Source organism: Populus alba, chromosome 10 (genome assembly GCF_005239225.2).
Source record: "Populus alba chromosome 10, ASM523922v2, whole genome shotgun sequence".
NCBI lineage: Eukaryota > Viridiplantae > Streptophyta > Magnoliopsida > Malpighiales > Salicaceae > Populus > Populus alba.
In genome coordinates this window covers 1483910-1504149 of record NC_133293.1, presented here as the reverse complement: position 1 = coordinate 1504149, position 20240 = coordinate 1483910, and the positions used below count along the sequence as shown (strand labels likewise).

General features: G+C 33.2%; 2 protein-coding genes and 1 long non-coding RNA gene across 5 annotated transcripts; 2 read left to right on the top strand and 1 right to left on the bottom strand.

Annotated features, from left to right (window-relative positions):
• The first annotated feature begins 1562 nt into the window (after positions 1-1562).
• LOC118036959 (uncharacterized) lies at positions 1563-9468 on the top strand. 2 transcript variants are annotated; one of them, XR_004685480.2, is made up of 14 exons: positions 1563-2724; positions 3460-3541; positions 3639-3830; positions 4101-4165; positions 4235-4394; positions 4647-4892; positions 4985-5101; positions 5307-5495; positions 5597-5678; positions 5835-6757; positions 6869-7370; positions 7458-7648; positions 7771-8380; positions 8517-9467. XR_004685480.2 is itself a non-coding variant. In XM_035042828.2 (13 exons), exons 1-13 carry the CDS (start codon positions 1688-1690, stop codon positions 8215-8217), a joined length of 4233 nt encoding a protein of 1410 aa, XP_034898719.1. In that variant the 5' UTR covers positions 1563-1687; the 3' UTR covers positions 8218-9468. The 2 variants fall into 2 exon arrangements, 1 of the variants encoding a protein (XP_034898719.1); XM_035042828.2 differs by having other exon boundaries at positions 7771-9468.
• A 1116-nt stretch (positions 9469-10584) lies between these two features.
• Positions 10585-14144, top strand: LOC118036958 (uncharacterized). Of its 2 annotated transcripts, XR_004685479.2 has the most exons (5): positions 10585-10933; positions 11986-12844; positions 12996-13062; positions 13148-13197; positions 13830-13942. It is a non-coding gene; the product is annotated as an uncharacterized lncRNA (long non-coding RNA). The 2 variants fall into 2 exon arrangements; XR_012170915.1 differs by lacking the exon at positions 10585-10933 and having other exon boundaries at positions 11508-12844; positions 13830-14144.
• A 3154-nt stretch (positions 14145-17298) lies between these two features.
• Positions 17299-18267, bottom strand: LOC118036957 (FCS-Like Zinc finger 15). The gene is made up of 2 exons (XM_035042827.1): positions 17874-18267; positions 17299-17742 (listed from the first exon to the last, which is right to left on the bottom strand). The coding sequence occupies exons 1-2, from the start codon at positions 18095-18097 to the stop codon at positions 17541-17543; spliced, it is 426 nt and encodes a 141-aa protein (XP_034898718.1). The 5' UTR covers positions 18098-18267; the 3' UTR covers positions 17299-17540.
• Positions 18268-20240: the final 1973 nt, after the last annotated feature.

Below are 20240 nucleotides of genomic sequence, written 5' to 3'. Positions count from 1 at the left end.
TATAATAGGAATTGAAGGTCCTGATGTTAAGACTAAAACTTAAGATGTTATATAGTAATAATTTATATTTATTCTAACTTTATTTGTGAATGTACTTCTTGAAATCAAAGGGAAACTCAAATTATACATTTTAAAAGCTTAATCATTCCTCACATCTTTGAAGTTGGCTCTAAAAGCGTCAAGAGCTATAAATGACTACTCAATTCTACGACAATATATCATGAAAAGGACTAAGATATATAAGAATTATTATTTTCTCATGTTACATTAAAAGGTACATGAATATTTTTAGGGCTTTTGTAGATAAAAGTATATACAAAAGAGGTAGTGTTGTGACTTATATTTTTTTAAAAGCTCAATAGTTTCAATTAGTGTGACAAAAGTTATACATGGATATAATTTTTACTATATTTAGAATCCAATGCAAATATATATTATAGTAAGAGGGGGACATATTTTTATTATATTGGATTTTATATATATATTTTGTAGATTGTATTCAAGTCATATAACATCATCTTAATGCAAGTAATAAATAAAAATAACCGAGTTAATTTCACATAATTTCATATTATTTGTTTCATAGACAAAATAAATATTTTTCTATTTTTTATTAAATTATTTTTTGTTTGATAAATAAAATAATAAACTATTCTAAAATAAAAACAATAATAATTTATTTACCTTTTAAACACATGTTTGATTATTAATATACTTGAATACCTTTACATTGTTATTTTACTATTTTACTCTTGATAAATTGCCTCTACCTCAATGTATGAAATAAAACAACATGCAATCAAATGTACAATTGTTTTTCCCTAATCATAACATAGTATAATACTCATTAATTTATATTCTTGTAGCCATCAGCTCACTTACAGAAAAACTAAATAGAGTCTAATGACATAATATTTCTATTTTTTTTCTCTTAAATAATAAATTAATTTTTCAACCACATAAAAAAATCACATACAAAAGATGAAAAATACTCAAAGTTATCCTTGTACTTTTACAAAAAAAAAAAAATAATGCAACACCCACAAGCACATGCTGGGTTATTTTTAGGTGATTAATCATTTTAGTAGAGTAAATTATAGCTTATTCTATCTATGTCATTTTTTTTTTAATTTTCATTCTCCATTTAATAGTCAAAATAAATGTTATTAAACTTGATTGATTTTACGGGTCAACTCAATGCCACCAGATTTCAGGCCAAGTTTTATATTGAATTAGATGAAAGTTAACTCAGTCAAATATAATCAATTTAGGACCCATTAAAATATGAATGAAATCTATTTTAATTGTTTTTTAATTTTTTCTTTAGAACAATATTGATTTAACTTTTTTTAAAAAAAATCTTGCAATGTGCTATTGACCCAAATTAATTCAAGTTGATTTATCTTACTCGTGACTAGAGTCTTGAATTGTGCCGGGTTTTATAACTATAGTAAAAATAGGCAAAGATTTAAATAGTTATTTTTGAAACTAAAGGGACTGAATTATTTACTTTATAAAAATAGAGTCAGGTTATAATTAACCTGGAAATTGCCTGTCGAAGTTTTCCCGCGCAAAGCGAAAAAAAGAAAAAAGAATTCAAACCCTCCAAAACCCAATCTCCAGAGAAACAAAATCAAAAACTCCCACGAAACTTCACCTCCACAACCGTGTACAGAACACAGCCACCATGACCACCACCGCCACCGCCACAGCCACAGCCACCGCCTCCTCAAAACACCAGCCACCACAATTAACAGACGCCGAAATCATAAACCTAGCAAATCAAAACCAGCTCCACCCCTACATCCTCTCCACATCATCTCACCCTACACTCCTCTCTTACCTCCATAATCGCACTCTCTCCCCTTCACCTTCTCTTCCAATCTGTCAATACACACTCTCTATTCTCTCTCTCATTTCCCTCTCTCCTCACACTCCTTCTCTCTCGTCTCTCCTCTCTTCTCTCCTCGCTGATTACACCAATCTCTTTCTCTCCTTTCAAATCCCCCGCGATTCGAATTCCCTCAAAACCATCCATTTTTTCAGTACTGTCTTGAATAATGTCCCAATCAAAGATTTAGAGGCCATCTCCGAGTCAATCGTGCTTAATTTTTCAAAACTAGTGAGTTTTGAGGACACCCAGATGCTTGATATTCTTCCTGCTTGTTTCAATTTGATGATTGATGAGAATGGGAGGGAATTTGTAGGCTTGATTTTGGACAGGGTTATTGAGAGTGAATGGTCGAAGGGGTTGTTGGTTAAAATGGTTTCTCTAGTTAGGGAATTCATAGGTTTTATTGATAAAGTGAGAGGGAGGGAGTTTTTGGAGAAGGTGTTTAAGGGAATGAGAAGAGTGGATTTGCAGGACTTGCCTTCGCTTGTTTATCAATTACTGGTTTTAACATCAAAAGGGTTTAATAAGAGGGAGGTGATTGAAGGGATTGTTATGTTTTTTGGGTCTGAATTTGGGGGCCCGAAAAGAGGGAGTTCGATTGTTAGGCAAGTTGAAGGGACTGTTTTGCTTCATGTTAATTTTGCGGTGAAGCAGGATCCTTCACTGGGGAAAGAAGTTATAGGGCTTGTGAAGTTGGATTTTAGGGCTCTTAACCGTTTTACTATTTCTGTTTTGTTGTCTGTTGCCAGGGTTAGAAGGTTTAGTGAGAGCTCATTGGGAATACTGAAAACTGTTTTGCTGACTGCTTATCGTGATCACAAGTTCGCTAAGTAAGAATTTAACGCCTTCAAAATTTTCAGCATTGTTTTGATGATTCGTATTTTAATCTGTGGCAGTCAAGAAAGAAAGGTGTGTGATATTTCCTAAGGTTATTTCTCTTCTGCATGCGTCATGGGCCTCCTGGATTATGAGTAGTGGTTTAATACTACTTATGTATATCAAATATCATCTGTAGCATTTTGATTCTGGTGAAATATAGCATCTTCTGTTGTTATTGGCAAATGAGGGAGCTTAAATTCTTTAAAATATTCGTAATTTGAACTTACATGGTATTTTGGTCTTGATTTTACACATCTCTATTGTACAAATAGCAAAGTGTGTAAGCTCAATAGAGATGCCAATGATTTTTTGTAATGTTTTGGTGTAGATTTTATTCCTTTGTTGAATGTATATCAAATTGCATACTCAAAGGAAAAATGCTGATTAATTGCTGTCTTGTTGCATCTCTGTGGGGCTGCAAGACAATTTACAGGCTCTTGCTTATAGGTTCTAGGATGTTCATAAGGTGCTTGAATTTTTATCATTGATGGGCAGGTGATCTTAGCATGATAGATAGAGAGACAGTGTGCAATAGATTGTCGACATCAACTCCATTGACTTGCGTAATTGGGCAATTGATTTCCATGCATCTCAATATGTGTAATTTATTGTGCCTAGCATGTGGTTCTCTCTGGATATGTTCATTATAACAACAATTTACTTTCATCTTATTTCTCATCATTCAGAAACTGTAAGTGGTTGCCAGATGATTTCAAGGAAGAGTGTCTGCAGAATGTCCAAATAGCGGAAAAAGCTTTATTAAAAGCTGTTAGTTTCTTCTGCTCTCTATTCATAATCTGTGCATGTTGATGTACTTAAAAAATAAGATATTTTGATGTTCATATTGCTGCCTTTTTGTCTATAGGTTAACGAGAGCAACTATGGAAGAGAGCACATTGTGCCTACTATCGTGCAGTTCAGTTTTCAATTGCTAGAGTCATTGGAAGATGGAAACGTTAGAGAGCTCTGGGATTCTAATGCTATATTGGGCATCGAGGAGCTTAGTATTCAGATGCTGAAAACTCTATTCGAGGTCCATGAGATGGCAAGAAATGAGGTTATTACAACTGTGGCCAACGGATTTTATTACTATGAAAATACTCTGCTTGAGAAGATTGTAAAAAGAAACTGAAAATTTACTTTGGTTTGTAAATATATTCTACTTCTTCCCTCCAATCTCATATTAAGTTCATTAATTGTGAGCTATTTCGATTCTTCACTAATCGAGTTAATATAAAATCAAGCAGCCTTTTCTAGTTATTTGTGCATCAGCCAATATTTTATTAATGTAATGCAATATGAGTGATTAGTTTGTAACGTGTTTCAGATTATTGAGCAAAGCAAATGTCGCATCCTTTCTTTGAAGCCAGAGAAGAACATGCCAATCATCAGGTAACTACATACAGATTAATGGGAAACTTTCTGCTTTGTGGAAAATAACGTATTAAGCTTTCCTTGCAGACTGCTTGGTCATCTAGTCCAGAGTTATCCTTACCTGATGCTGGAACACGCTTCTCGTCTGAAGGAATTGTTGGATTATTTTGTTTTTATGCATGGCAAGGTTGCCACTCATCTTGTTGCTGCTCTTGTGCCTCTCATCAAACTTAGTCGTGATCTTCGGGTAAATATTTTCTCATATTCAGCACCTTTTATGTTTCTCTCCCGCGGAGAGACCATCAATCACAAAATCTAGGGCAAACATGTGAAATAATATATCTATATTTTGATTCATACCAAACCATATGCGAACATGAAATCCTAATATGGATTTGTAGGTGTACAAGTTTGGAACATGTTCTAGGTGCTTTGTATTTAACACCCACCATTATTGAATTCCCTGAAGTTTTAGTTTTCTTGTTTCCCAATAATGCAGGATTACACAATTTTGGTTGTCCGCAAGGCCATGTTTAGACGGGAAGATGCCGTTCGCCTTTCTGCAACAAATGCAATTTTCAATCTTATACTTGCAGATAAGGAAGCCAAGAGAGAAGGCTCGTTTTCTTTTCAAGACACATCAAGCCAAGCAAGTTGCAGCCAACATGCTGAAATACCATGCATCATGGATGGAGGTCTCTTCCAGGAGCTACGTGGTTTGCTGCAGAGATGTCTTCATCAACAGGTTATTTTCATGTGCCCCCTATCATGTTTCTTTTCATTTCATTTTACTCTCGTCAAATTCCCCTCTAAATAAAGTTGGATTGCTGTCTCCAGGCTGAAATCAAGGAAGTCATGTATCATGGTCTTTTGAAGCTGGTCTTGGCAGACCCATCATGTGGGGGACCTGTGCTTGATTTTCTCTTGCCCCACTTTCGTTGTTTTTTCAAGGAGGTAGTTATTGTCAGTACATATCGGATTTATTTTAAATCATGTTAAGGTGGAATGCCATATGTAAGCTGCTATCCTGTATAAAGCTTTTGGTTTGTTATGTAAGTTCAGAGAAGGAAAACTCATAGACTCTGACTTCATAGGTCTTTATTATTTTAAGTTACCGGATATTGAGTTCCTTACCTGACACGAATCATGTTATAAGCAGGATGCAGATGTTCAACTTGAAATAAGTCGTTGCACTAAATCACTGAGTGGCAATGTTGTCATTGAAGAGCCTCTAGATGCTCTAATGTCTTGTGTTTCTTCAATTTTACTCCTTCAGCCACACGGTAAAGCTGATTGTCCAGACTCTTCGAGGCCATATTTTAGTTTTTCCCTTTCTCAAGAAAATGAGGTAAGTCCTTCTCAATAGAACTAGTTATAGCTATTTCCTTGAAATGCGATCATTGTAGAGAATAATGATTAATAAAACATCATCAATGTTAAATTTTGCAGCTAGGAAGTGATCTCTCTCGTGAATCATTTTCCAATGCTTTTTTAAAGATCCAGAAGTTCCTAAAGAAGATAAATCTGGAAGGTCTCTAGGCTTTTGGCCAACATTATATTTTCTTTGTTTCAGATCAAGTCCCTATAGTTGTGGTGGACTTGGCAATGTTGTTATACTTCATAGTAGCTTTACTGTCGAAGTAGGAAAATTCTGATTATTGGTTTTCCTCTTTTCATATTGGATTAGACTTCATGAGTCGCATTCAGGGCGATAGCTTGGCATCTGTTCAAGAGGAGAAAAGAAAATGCTGTGCATTGATTTTAGCGGGCATCCTTGAAGTAGTAGTGAACACTATCGCAACCAGGTTGAATAATGCGACAGACATAGAGAAGGTGGATCTTGAAAAGGAACTTGTTGGGTTTGTTAATCTTCACGAGTCACTGGAAAAGGATTTGTGTACAAGATTGAGCACTGGTATCAAAAGGGGGAATTTGCGAGCTACTGCTCCTGCTCCTGGCATGGCTAGTAATATTGAACCTGGCAACAATAGAGTGACTCAAGAACGAATTCCTTACTTGACAACTTCAAGCCTCTGTCAGCTAATGCAAACAGCACTTAAGCTATGCAATACTGAATGCTCTAAAACTATTGCAGCATCCCAGCACCATAGCCAGTTGTCATCGAGCAAGCCAGTAACATGCCTTAAGATTATGGCTTTTATCTTGAACCATTCCCTTCATCACATAAAATCTTACCAAACTGTGGCGAAAGAAAATCCTTTGAGGACTTTGATATATGGGGAAATTAAATTGATGGGACCTCCTTTGCTGAAGTTAATTTTTTTGCTCAAATCAGGAAAGAAGTTGGTGACAGATGAAAAGAAAAAAGAAAAGAGAATAAAAGATGAAGATAGAAAAGGATATCTACATCTAGCCTTATTATGCATGAAGGAATTGGTCACAATTAGTTTGCAGAACCCACATTTGACTGGGTTGCTTGAGGATTTGGTGTCAGTATCCACACTAGAGTATCCTGAATTGGATGATAAATATGAGGAAGCCTCCAGGATTGACGATCAGCATATTAGAATCAAACAATTGTTTGTTGTCAAAGTTTTGAAGCCATTGTTCAGTGAGCTTCTTGCACAATCGTATTTTCATGAACTTGAGGTAAATGTGATATATCGTGCCTCTATATGCACTATTTTAGGAAACTTATGCTTTCATCTAATTTGTATCAAGTTCTAAAGCAACAGTGTTTCGTGCACAATTTGTTCTCAGATTATCTCTGATATGCTATTGGTGATTGGAGAAAAACTGCCCCGCAAACAGAGGAACTCTCATGGAGCCTGGAGTATTCATGTCTGCAAAAGCAATGTCATAAAGAACTCCAAGGCTGCAAGAAGCGTGGTTGCCCTTGCTATCTCTTTAAGCTCCCCACCAACTGATTTAATTGTAGCTCAAGACATGGCCAAGGAGCTGTTAAAAGTCACTGGATCAGAGACAAGTAACACAGAAGAGGTGTCTGGATCACACTCTATCATAAACCAGTCAACGAGCACTAGCATAATTTCTTGTATACAGAAACTAATCGAAGCAATTATTGTTGATATGGATTGGGCCATCAAAAAACTGAATATATTTACTCTGGTATCTCAAAAAAGCATTCATTTTAGTCAGAACGAAGAACGTATCACAGGATTGGAGTACGAAAACAACCTTTACTCAAGGGCTGAAGCGGTGGTGAAAGTACTGTCTTGCTTTGTTTCGATGAATCTCAAGGGTGAGCATGCATTAACACAGACAACTGAATCTCATTATCTGTTAGCCTGTCTTTGTTATGTATATTCATTTGCTGTAATATATGCAGAACCTCAAGCAGAGCATTTGCTCAGATTGACTGCAAAATTTTACAAGCATGTAGCTCAGATGTCAAGGCTCAGGATTGCTTCCAAGGGATGCAAGCAGCTCGTACCTAGTCTTGCTTTCCAGAAGCTTGTTGAACTAACTTGCAAGCAGCTAACCGTTCCACTTTATGACTTTGTTGCAGAGATGCAAAGGGTATAGTCCTATAGTATACAGTCAATCTTTTTTCCAATCACATCCTGTCACATTGATCACATGTAGTTTTGTATTGTGGTCGTCTTTTGAAAGGTTGTTGACGGGCTCTATTGGACTTGCAGGAGCAAGAAAATGCTAACAGCAAGTGTACTGCCAACAAGATCAAGAGGGAGAATAAGTGCATCCCCGACTTGATCTACCAGATAGAAGATTGTGAAAAATATCTAATCCAGCTGAGCAAGGTGAGCAAAATCAATTTATTGAGGCATGCCAAGCGTAGTACTTCCAGGGATTTCAAAATAATAGATTCAAGGAAGATTATTACGGAAGAAGATGAACCCAATCACGAGCCTGCCTGTCATGCTGCTGCTACTGCTGAGAATGGACCACCTGAGTCTGGAGACAATGAAGGTAATGAATCAGACAAGGTTTTGTCCTCTCAGTCTGGTAGTCCTTTGTCTGAGGAGGAATCCGCATCTGATGGCGAGAATGGAGGTGCCCTTCCTCATGCCAAGAGGGTGAAGAGAGACAGAGTTGTGCTAGATTCTGATGACGAAGCACAAAGCTAAAACGCCGGAAATTCATGTACATAACAGAAAAAGGGTTCCTTATATTAGAATAGATATTCTGGATAATGGCTTTAGGCTGTAGTTGCAAGCTTTACATGGAGGGAATTCAAGAACAGTCCATGAATTATCTGATCGATCATCCAGGCCAGACAGACATTTTCTAGTGAGTTGCTACCAATTCTTCGTACAATATCAAAGACAATCTCTGTGATATCCAGAAAAAAAAAGCTTTCATTTAATCAGAACGTGGTACGTTCTTCTACACTGACATTGAGAATCATCTTTTATTCGGGTTGCAGCGGTTGTAAAATTGCATAATAAAAGTACGAGAAGATGCTTGGAATCATGCACTCAGCAACGATGCTGCTGAGAAAAACGTCCTCTGAGGCTTCCAAAGTCGGGGACAATGAATCAGAAAACGTTTTTCAGCAGTTGAAGAGGAACTCAAGTCTTCTGGTCAGGTGAGGTGCCCTTTTCAATGCCAATATGTTGGAGAGTACAGTTGATCAAACTTTTCTGCAGCAACCATCCATTATCCATGTTATGACAGGCTGCCCAGGTATAATCCATGGTAAGGAAATTTTGTGTCAAAATCAACCTTGGTTTGAACCTACTTTATGCTGGCAAAATATATGGAAAAGTTGATTTCTATAGTCAGGGACTCAGGGTACAGTAGTATAATGATATTATTAATTCTGTATAGGCGACGTTATACATGTTCTGTGGTTATTTTAGAGAAACACTATACGGTGCCGGCATAGGTACAGGTTAAGGGAGTTTCAAGATTAAAGTTTTTCTTATTCAACCCTGAATTTCCTAATTCCAGCTTGGTTCATTAGAAATATAACTCTTGTTTTATATTTTTCATTTAGTAAAAATAAATTAGCCATAAGAAATTAAAAAAACTTATTCGATTTGAAATGAAGATGAGAAAGAAATTCATTGATTCAAAGCTCCTTTATCTCATCAATGCATTCCATTTTTAACCTGACCCCATTTTGCAAGAATATTTGTTTTTTAAAGAATTTTTGCTATTTTTAACGTGAATGCAACACTATACTGCTTGTGTTGATGATTAAATGGTTAGGATTATACAAAACCCATAATTAATTATCTAAAATTGCAATCAGATGCTTAACCGAGAAAAATCCATAATTGTTTATCTACAATCGTAATCATATGCTTAATCTCTCAGCCTTTTAGTTTATATAATGTAATTTGTTAGTCCCCAAAAAACAGAAGAGAAGTGAGGCAAAGGTCATTTACAATTTTTATTTTTATTTTTATTTTTCCCTGGAAGAATTGCAGATTGTAAACCATATGAATCTCCAACTAAAATATTCAAATTATTATTGTAAATCAGAGATGCAGAACATTGACAAAAATGGGATCCAGCCCTGTTCTTATATCCAAAAACTGGTACTGTTATGAGTTTCAATGTCTTAATAAGCTACTCTCTCCAGTTGGATCATATGCATCATATGCAGCAGAAAGCATAGTTTTCAGACCCGGTTTGGGGCTGGTCAATTCAAGATTTGGGTTTGGGATTTTGATCGGGTCATCAGGTCGTCCGAATCAATTTTATTTTTTTAAATCAAAACGATGTTTTAATTAAAAAAAAAAGTCAACATGTTGCAACCGAGTTTTTAATCGGGTCTTGTCGGGTCAATTGGATTATAAAATTTTTTTCTTTTCTTTATTTTTTTTCAACCCAGTTAGATTATAGCTCTGAATAAGCAGAATCCTGAATCAATCCGCTGACTCAGGCTGACTCAGGCTGGATTTTAAAATTATAAAAAAAAAGTTTTCTATTTCATGCGACTAAGGATGCATAAGCCCCGTCAGCTATTTCTATGAGCACATCATGCTTTGTGGAAGCTAAAAATAACAAAAATAAATAAAATTAATGAGTGTAAAGTGTGCGGATGAAAATTTTAAGGTTGCATATTTTATTTTTTCTAATTGAATCATCCACATAAGGTTTATAAAGTTTTAAATAAATAAAAATACCTATTTTAACTATAAAATAAAATAAGAATCCAAAACTATAAAGAAATAAAGTATAAAATCCAAAAAATAAAATCACAAAAACTGTAAAAACCAAAGCCTCAAGATGAGACTTTAATTTTTAAAAAATAACCTTTAAAAAATATTGTAAAAATTTATGTGTAATTTAATAATTATATAAAAAATTATAATTATTTAAATCATTATTTTAATTTAACACGACTAAAACCGCCTTTTAAATCTAAATATAACCTACTAGTCAATAAATATATCTATTAAACTATTTACGTAATTTATCTAAAATATATCTTTATTTAGTTATAATATTTCTACACCTAACTGTCTAAAATCACGTGTTATCGCAAATTCAACTGCATCCCTTTCCCTTCTTAGCAATCACACCATTCTTCACTACAGCAATGACATAAGAACCTTTAATTGTGGCAGCCGATGAGCATTTACAACGGCCGTTCTGTTCACCATAACTCTATCTAATGCTTCTTTGTACTATACGCTCTGACTCTGCATGCATCCACCGCACTCGTTGCCTCATCAAGTTAAAAGGATTTTGGGATTCTCGACCACCGCCCTAGCGGCTATTGTCTGCTTCTTCCCCCCACTGTTGAATTCCTCGTTCACCTACAATGGTGTCATAACCTTGTGTGGCGCCTAGTTGAATTCCTCCATCTTTCCCCCCCTCTCTTTCTCGGTATTTGCGTCAACCCTAGAATTTTTCAAATCAGCTACTAAATTTCTCTTTCTTATTGATTAATCCCTGTTCGTTTGGTTATTATTTGTTTTATTTAATATTATTTGAAATTGAAATTTTATTTGAATTTCATTTGAGTCTATACTCTGTCAAAAATATTATGGTCAAAAGTTTGATAAGGATATTTGAACTTGATTATGATGGGTCTTCTTGTTCGGTTCATATTTACTTGGCATTAGAGCGAAACTGATGCATCTATGCTCGAGAGATGCACACTGTGAATTTTCCTTTTTTCTTTTTTGTACTTCAGATGGCTGTTAATCAAACAACTTGATAGGTAGCACATCCAACATGTGTGTTTTCATGACATGATGATCTGGATGGAACTCACTTTGAACAGAGCTTGTGCTAGAGCTTAACTTTTGTTAGAATCAACAAAAAATAGTTAATCAATCAGGGGCATTATATGTTAAATTCAAGCGTAACTCCTTAGATTTTTGTTTGAATTGATGACCTTTTCAGTTTATGGACAAAGGTTTTGATTATTTTAACTGTATATTTTATGGATTACTGGAAACGGGATATTGATTAATATTTCTGCTTACAAAGCATCTCAAAGTTTCAGTTTATCAAAAAGAAAATCAAAAGTTATATCTTGAAGCTGCTGTTGAAGGCATCTGACTTGCTTTAGTTTAAACACTGCCTCCAGTGGGGCTGCATTGCCGATCATTTGGTGCTGTATAACAAATATATGGATGAATATGAGAAAGAACAACAACGCAGAACAGAGGAAATAAACAGTGTTTAGGGTTTTACAAGAAAAATCTACTGCTTACTTGCCTGGATTGCAAATAGGTTTGCATATATTTGTGTGTTTTCTTGTTTTAAAACCAGGTACAGTACTAATCAGCCTGAATCTGTACTAATCTTGCTGCTGTCCAACTTGAGCTGTGGCCTAGCTGAGCTTCTCATTTTTTCTAAATATAACTTCTGGAATGATTCATGTTGGAGCTAGTAATCTCAGCTGTAAAATACTCCATTCTTATAAACAGACATTGGCAAGCAAAAGAAATTTCTTATCCTCTGCATGATTGGGAGTGGAAGTGCGATCATGGATGCATCCTTCAGTTCTGATTTCACCATGAAAGTGGCACCTCACCTGTTCATGATCATGCTCTTGAGTTTCCTGAAATCCTCCATGAGAGTTTGTGTGAGATTTCCGTACAGAGGAAAATTAGCTTTTAGATGGTCAAAGATGAAAGTAATCCTTGTCCTGTACTGGATGTTCTGTTGTCCCGCTTCAAGAACATGTATCCCGTAGGGGTGAGCAAAAAAACCGATAAACCGATTTAACCGAGAAAATCGATCAAAAATTAACCGAAAAAACCGAACCGAGAAAAAAAACCGATTAAACCGATTATAATTTTTATAAAAACTTCCGGTTCGGTTCGGTTTTCGGTTTTGTGCTGTTGAAACCGGTAAACCCAAACCGAACCGAACCGGTTCTAATAAAAAAAAATACTATAAATAGAAAAAAAATCTTTGCCTTCAGTAACCTAACCCTAGCAGTGCGGCCGCCCCTTCTCTTTCTCTCAAACATCAGAGACACGCTCAGCTAAATCCTAACCCTAGCACCCGCAATCGCCGCCTCTCCCTAGATTCTCAAACACCAGAGACATGCCAAGCATCAGCTGAAATCCTAACACCAGCACCCGGGGCCGCTCCCCCCTCTCCTTAGAGTCTTAGACTCTCAAACACAGACAACCAGAGAAACGTCAAGCATCAGCTGAAATTTGAAAGTTGAAACCAATCAAGCCTCTCAAGTCTCAACAATAGATCAACGTGTTCCAGAACAGCAGAACCTATCTAGTTGGCCTTTCCTCTTCATCTATACAAGATCACATACACATGGTACTTCTCTGAATCTTTATAACATTTCACATATGCATCCTGTCAACATTCTCTCATTGTCATTTTTTTCAGCCCCTTCTACAACAAGATCATAATTTATTAATGACCTTGCTGAATTTCTTCTGGCATTTTTTTATTTTTATGGTTGCAGATAAGATGTTGGGTCTAAAACGGACTATACTACTGTAGATTCGAGAAGAAAGTTCGATTTTATTGCAGTAAGTTTTAATGATGTTTTTTCCGTTTTAATTAATTAATTAGTCTATCCTCTATTATATTTATTGTATTTGCTTTTCAATGCAGAGGTCAGAGACACGGTTGTTGTTTTGAATGCTCAAAAATCCATATCTAAGGTAACCATTTGTAGTTTTTTATTGGGTTTTTATTTTCCTGTATTGCTTGCGTAAATATTTGTGATTGCTTTAATTGGGTTTTTATTCTTGAGCAATGAAAGGAATGTTTGTAGAATTGAAAACCCATGTTTGTGCTTATTTTCGTTGATAATTGAAAACCCATGTTTAAGCACTGAAAGGAATGTATATATTTTGATCTAGTGCTTGCAGCATTGCAAATTAATTAGTCAGAATTGCAAATTAATTATTTTATGTTTCTTCTAATTAGTCAAATTGACAACAACAATATGAGGAAGTGCAGAATATGTAAAACTGTTTTCCAAACCACGTAGAAAGAATTGAAAACCCATGTTTGTGCTTTATTTTCGTTGATAACTAAGGAAATGAGAGATTCTTTATATGTATTTTGTTCTTCAGTGTACGTGTTGGTGGAAAATCATATTGATTTTATTCTTTATATGAAAAATTGTTTCTGCTTCTATTTGGATTTTTGTTTCTCTGTTCAGCTTCCTATTTTCATTCTATTGCTTGGAATTTCTCTTGAAAATTGCTCAAATCTGATGTGGAATACTTTTATTTTTATATCTTCTAATTTAATTCATCAAGTTATAATTTTATATTTTTAATTTCAGGTTTCGATGGTGATAATTGGACTATTGGAGTATTTTATGATAATGTTAGTTGTTGTTTTTGTTAAGCCCTTTGAAGGCAATGCTTTGTAATTTGTATTTTTAACTTGTTGGTATGCGTTATTTAAACTTATCTGCAGCAGGAGTCCTGCCCCCTCAAACAAAACAAATGAAAAATTATTAGGAAGGCAACAAATGAATATTCAGTTGTAAAAAACAACCCAAAAAAAGAATTGATTTGGTTAAGAATCTTATAAGAAAAGTAGACAAAATTGTCATTAATTACAAGCCCATCAAAAATTTAATTAAAAGCCCATTAGAAACAACCCAAAATATATTATAGGTTTTCTCGGTTTTTTAACATAAAAAACCGAACCAAACCGAACCGAAACCGGTCGGTTTGACTCGGTTTCGGTTCGGTTTTGGTTGATTTTTTTGTAAAAAATATAATTCGGTTTGGTTGGTTTTTTTAGGCAAAAACCGAATCGAACCGAAAATGATCACCCCTAACTATCCCGTGTTCTTCGAGATTGGTGCATCTCAACTGGGTTATGCGCCTTGTGTTATCTTATTGTTCTCACTTCATTTCAGTTCATCTTACTTGAGTTGGAAAACGAGAAAATGCTCTGATTTTTTTTGCATGTATATATATTTAATTTATTAATAAAAACTTATTTATTTTTAATATTCATCAAATATTTTATTAATAATCTAAAGTAAAGAGAGTTTTTGGGATAAAAATATTTTGCAAAAAAAAATTATAAAGTTGTTATAATTATAGGATTTCTATTGCATCAAAGTATTATTCCTAAATGTTCCTTGTCAATATTCTATTAAAAATATATATTAATTAGAGTTGTTGAAATTGATACATATTAAGTTCTTTTCTTTATGAAATGAAATTGTTATTCTCATAAACTAAGGTATGAGGAATACGTAGAACTAATATATAGATATTTGTCAAATAATATGTACATTGAACTAACATGCATGAGAATTCCATATGGAGAGATCACTTGTGTTCATGGAAAGGTTCATGTGATGGTTGTGCAAGTGATCCTTATACTTGAGATCACTAAGTTATTTTATATAAAGAATGTTATATTTTGATCATGATACAAGTTGTCCTAATCAAGAGTAATAAATGAACATATATTGGGTATAACATAAACTATATGAAAATATTTAAGTAATCAAGAGATGATTCATAACATTTGGTGAATTAAAGAAAATGTTTAATCTATTTTCAAATAATATTGATTGTAAATCCCTTTTAAATGTGGAATGAAATTTTTGAAAATAATTTCAAATCTTATTTAAATAATCAATGATTATAGTGTTGATAACAAATATGATTTGATAGAGTATACACACTCCATTCTATAACATGTAAATCGAAACATTATTGATGAATGAATAATAATTACATTGAGAAACTGATCATTAAAAGGTTAAGTCAAAACTCTTATGACTTTCATAATATTTAGGGGATCATGACAGGTTGCAAAACATTTTATTTGATCTTCAAATATAAATCAATCAATTATTGAATTAATAATAAATTTATTTATTTAATTCTATTTTATTTAGGATTGTGATTTATATTTGGGTCAATTTACTAAGAAACCGAATGAGTCACACATATAAAAACCATTGGTCAGAAATTAAAAAGAGATAATTAATCAAGTGTAACTTGATTGTAAATAAACTTTAGAAATTAAAAACTAGAATGTAATTAATACAAAGAATTATAATTCTAGACCTAGAAACAATCAAGTAAGGACTTTATTGAATAAATTTTGTAAATTAATCTAAAATAATATGTGATATTATTTGAGGGTAAAATTGATATATGTCATTTATAGGGTTTTTAGATTTCCCTATAAATAGAACACTATACCTTTTATTTCCTATGAGTAGTGATGTTAGGGTGAGTAAAGTACAATACATAAATATCTAAAACACAAAAAAAAAAAAAGAGCTAAAACTCTAAGACATAGGTCTGTTTGTTTACGTGGTTGCTTCTGCGTTTGAAGCAACAACAACAACTCAACCGTTTGGTAATACTAAACAACATATTTATACTGGTCGGCCCTACCATTAATTGTGGCACAACCACAGGTTTACAAAAAGCAGCAAAGAGCTGTTTTTTGTGCTAGGAAAACTCATAAACAGTGGAGGCATGCTCCACTATTTACGTGAATAGTGGAGCTCCACTGTTCCGGCTGAACCAGTCCAGTTCAAAGCTAAAAATGCATTGAATCGAGTCTGACCTAACAAAATAATTTTTTTTTTTATTTTTAATTGTGTTTTATTCGAAAAACTAGTGTTAAAAAAATATTTTATATAAAGTATTATTTATTTCATGATATAATAGTAATAGTTAAATCTATAATATTTAAATTAAAAACCATCAATATTAATATATATTTTTAAAAATTATTTTATGACCTCAATTTCAAAAGCATTCTTAAACAAACACATTAAACTACCTTTTGTTCAACCTCAATTTCAACCACAGTTTTAACCAAATATATATTTTTTCAAACCAACCTCAACTAAAAGTATATTTTATAAAATAATTTTTTTTAAACCACAACTATAACAGTTACCACAATACCAAACACACTTATAATCGTTCTCTCTTAAAAGAGTTTAGAAGATTTTTTATTGGTAGTTTATATAAATTACCATTAGATGCTGAAGATTTGAATAATTTGTGATTTGCTATACTTAAGCTTGAAACAATCATTCAAAGATAAAAAGAACATATAATCTTTAAATAATTTTCATATAAATCTTAAACAATTCTAGATTTATTTATCAACACCTTTGAAATTCTTAAATAAATTTTAAATTTAACATTTTATCGTATATGTATATTTTGTTAGAAATCCAAGAATGGATCCACCAGCATTATCACATACTACAAAATTGTTCCCTCTCAGTGCGTAATCCATTGTATCCCCTCTACAACTATACTAAAATGCGCATCCGATCAGAAGAATCCAATAATTTAACTAAGTTCCATTGTTCTCTTATCCTAGCTCTTGTCAAAGAAATCGAAAGACATCTTAAACACTAAAACAAGACTAATCACTCGTAAGAAAGATAATCACGTATTTTACAATTATTGATGTCTATATCATCAATAATGAGTGAGTTTAACATATAAATTAGCAAGATGATTGGAGTCAATTTTTTTTAAAAAAATATTTATTCAAAACTACATCTTTTTTTTTAAAAAAAGAACTAAGATTATTTTAAAAAATAATTAAAAAAAAACTTGATCAAATTGCGCTCAGGTTTTAATATTGAGTCATTTGCGTTTTAGCAGGTTAACTACACAAGTGATTTTGAAAAAACATGATTTTAAAAAGATAAATCTATTTATCTTTTCAAATATATGTTGTTTTTGTCCCAAGAAAATGAAAAATCTAATTAACCTTGGTAATTAATAAAATATGAAAAATTGATTCAAAAACCAGAACTCGGTGTATCAATTAATCACGTTTAGATGGCCATAAATACGTTACTGTCCTTACTTTCTGGGCAAGGAACCCATGGGCTCCATCCATAGATACGTGGGGGCTAAGAACTTATAATTACATACCCTCCTGTGCTTGGAGCAAATCGGCAGGGGACAGCAATGTCATTACAAAAAGCAACAAGGGCAAAACTGGAAACAAAAGACCTGTATCGTCAAGGCTTTCATCAGTACGCAAAACCACCCTCTCGGTTCCTTGTGCCTTTGCGGTGACGGGAAGCAGCAGTTGAAGAAGCAGTTTTAGCAGAAGCAGAAGCACCAGTTGGTTTCATTGCAGCAAATGAGCAGTTCTCTTTCCTCAGTGTCTCTTCTTCATCCATAAATATCTGCCTGCACCTGCACTCCACACTGCAAAACCCCCTGTCTCCTCTATACTCCACAAATCAAGAATAAATTCAAATCAAAAAACGATATAAAGATCTGGGTTCTGTACAGAAACAAGAACATATGAAGTCTTGAAGGTTAATAAACACACCAGCAAGATCCAGCGCATTACTTACTTGTACATGTAGATATCCTTGCCAGGCGAGAGTTTCTGTCCACAAAAGAAACACCGATCAAGAAAAGTGGGGACTGGAAAAGAGAAGCGTGGGGAATGATTTCTAGAAGAAGAAAGACGAGGAGGCGAAGTAGGTTTGCTGTTGATCATCATGGTAACTTTGTTGATGACTTGCAGGGCACTACCACTCTCCGGGGTCTCCAAAACTATGCTTAAACCCACCATATCTCATTATAAAATCAACCTTCAGAAAAGGATTGTGGTTTTGTGGAGGTGAAGGAACAGGAAAGTGTTTTTCATTTTTCCTTCTAATTTAGGAGAGATTTTAGGGAAATAAATAGAAGGGAATGGTAAAAAAGGGATGGATTGGCGGGTCCATTCACAGCCAGGAAGAAGAAGAAGAAGAAGATGTACCAAGGACGATTTGACTTATAGTGCTCGTTATTTGCCACGTACCTGTTTCTAGTTTCCATTTCATTTTCCATTTTCTTTATTACTCTTCTCTTATCGTTTGTTTTTTTGGCCTTTTCTGTTTTATTGGACCTACTCTGATATATTTTGAATTCCTATTTACTGCTTCTACTGCCACCATTCAGTTTTCGAGGGTACGTTAAAGTAAGGTGTTTTATTTTATTATTTTATTATTTTTTACTGAAACAATATTAAAATAATATATTTTTTAAAATCATCAAAATTAAAACAATTTAAAAATATATTAAAATTCTAACAAAAAATAAATTAAAATTCATTCTCAAACACTAATATTATCTCTCGGAAGTGTCATAACTCGTTTATTTTGATCTTGGTAAAGTTATTAAGCTTGTTATTTAAAATTATTGTTTTAAAATATATTAAATTAATATATTTTTTTGTTTTTTAATGTATTTTTATAAAAAATAAATTTTTTTTTAAAAAATATCATTTAAATATATTAACAATTAAAAAAAACTTTTATAAAATCATCTTCAATCAAATTACTAAACAAACACTTAGGTATTAGTGTCACAATTCTGATTAATGTAATTTTTTTATTTTTGTTAATTATAGAGACGGGCTTCACGAATACGGATTGCAATTATGTTCATAAGGCCTAGCCTTCATTTGTTTGAATGAGGGTAGGTAAAAAATGATTTTTATGTCTATAAAGGCTGAGACCGGGATAGACTCATCACGAAAGTAGATAAAAAGTATCCTTAAATTTGACGGATCTCCGTACCCGAATTGTGTTTATAATAATAATAATAATAATAATGATAATGATAATATTCTATATATACTACATTAACTTTGCTTGACATTACTTTTAGGATAAATTCATGGAGATAGGGATGAAGGGTGTTTTCATAGATTTCTATTACAATTCATGTTCATGATATGATGTCTTATAAAATTCTAGTAGGGACTAGTAATAATGATAAAGATACAAGGAAATTTTTAGAAATAATTATGATCAGATCTTAAATTTATTTTTTTAATAGTTATAAGTTCGAGTCTTCTCATATCATTAGAGATTTATATAATTTTTAATTTTAAAACTGATGAGATTAAGTTAAGATGTGAATAAATCAACTTGGACATCCACATTAATAAAAAAAAAATACATGAAGAAAGCGATAAAACATGTAAAGGGTGCTTTCCAAATCATGTAGTAACGTATGATTAATTAATTACATAAAAAATACTTATTTTATTTTAAAAATATATAATTATGATCAAAATTAAAATAATAAAAAAAGAGTTTGATGGAAACTCAAACTCAGAAGGTTAAATATTAGAATTCACGATAAAAAAAAATTAGAATATTTATTCAAAAAAATTAAAATCAAATCAGAGAACTCTCTAACTCCATTAAGGCGTTAAATACATTTCTAATTCTCTTGTAATGTTGCTTATTAATTTTCTTCGTCACACTAATGCATCTAATTCGTAGAGATTATTAATTTTAAAAGGACGTCGTTTTCAATCCTTGTTTTATGAATTAATTAAGTATAGTTTTGTTTTTGTTTTTATTGTATGCTCTATTATTAATCTTGACCATGCACGGGAGAGGCAGCACACGCTATCGAACCCTAATAGCCAGCGATGGGTCAATCCTTTTTGTGTATTTTTCCAACTTTTATCCCATAGTTAGACCTAACCTGTCATAGACTAACACGAGAGAAAGCATTGCATGAGAGAATACTAAACCATGCACACACGACATTAATACACAGTAGGCTGTTCTCTTACTCTTCATTTTCATGCTTATCGAAAGTTGATTAATGTCTGCAATCATGACACGTACTCAGCCAGTTGTTCTCTGAAAGAAGATTATCGCCACCTAATTCAAGAAGCCACGTCAGTTTTATGGTCATGAAAATGAAATATC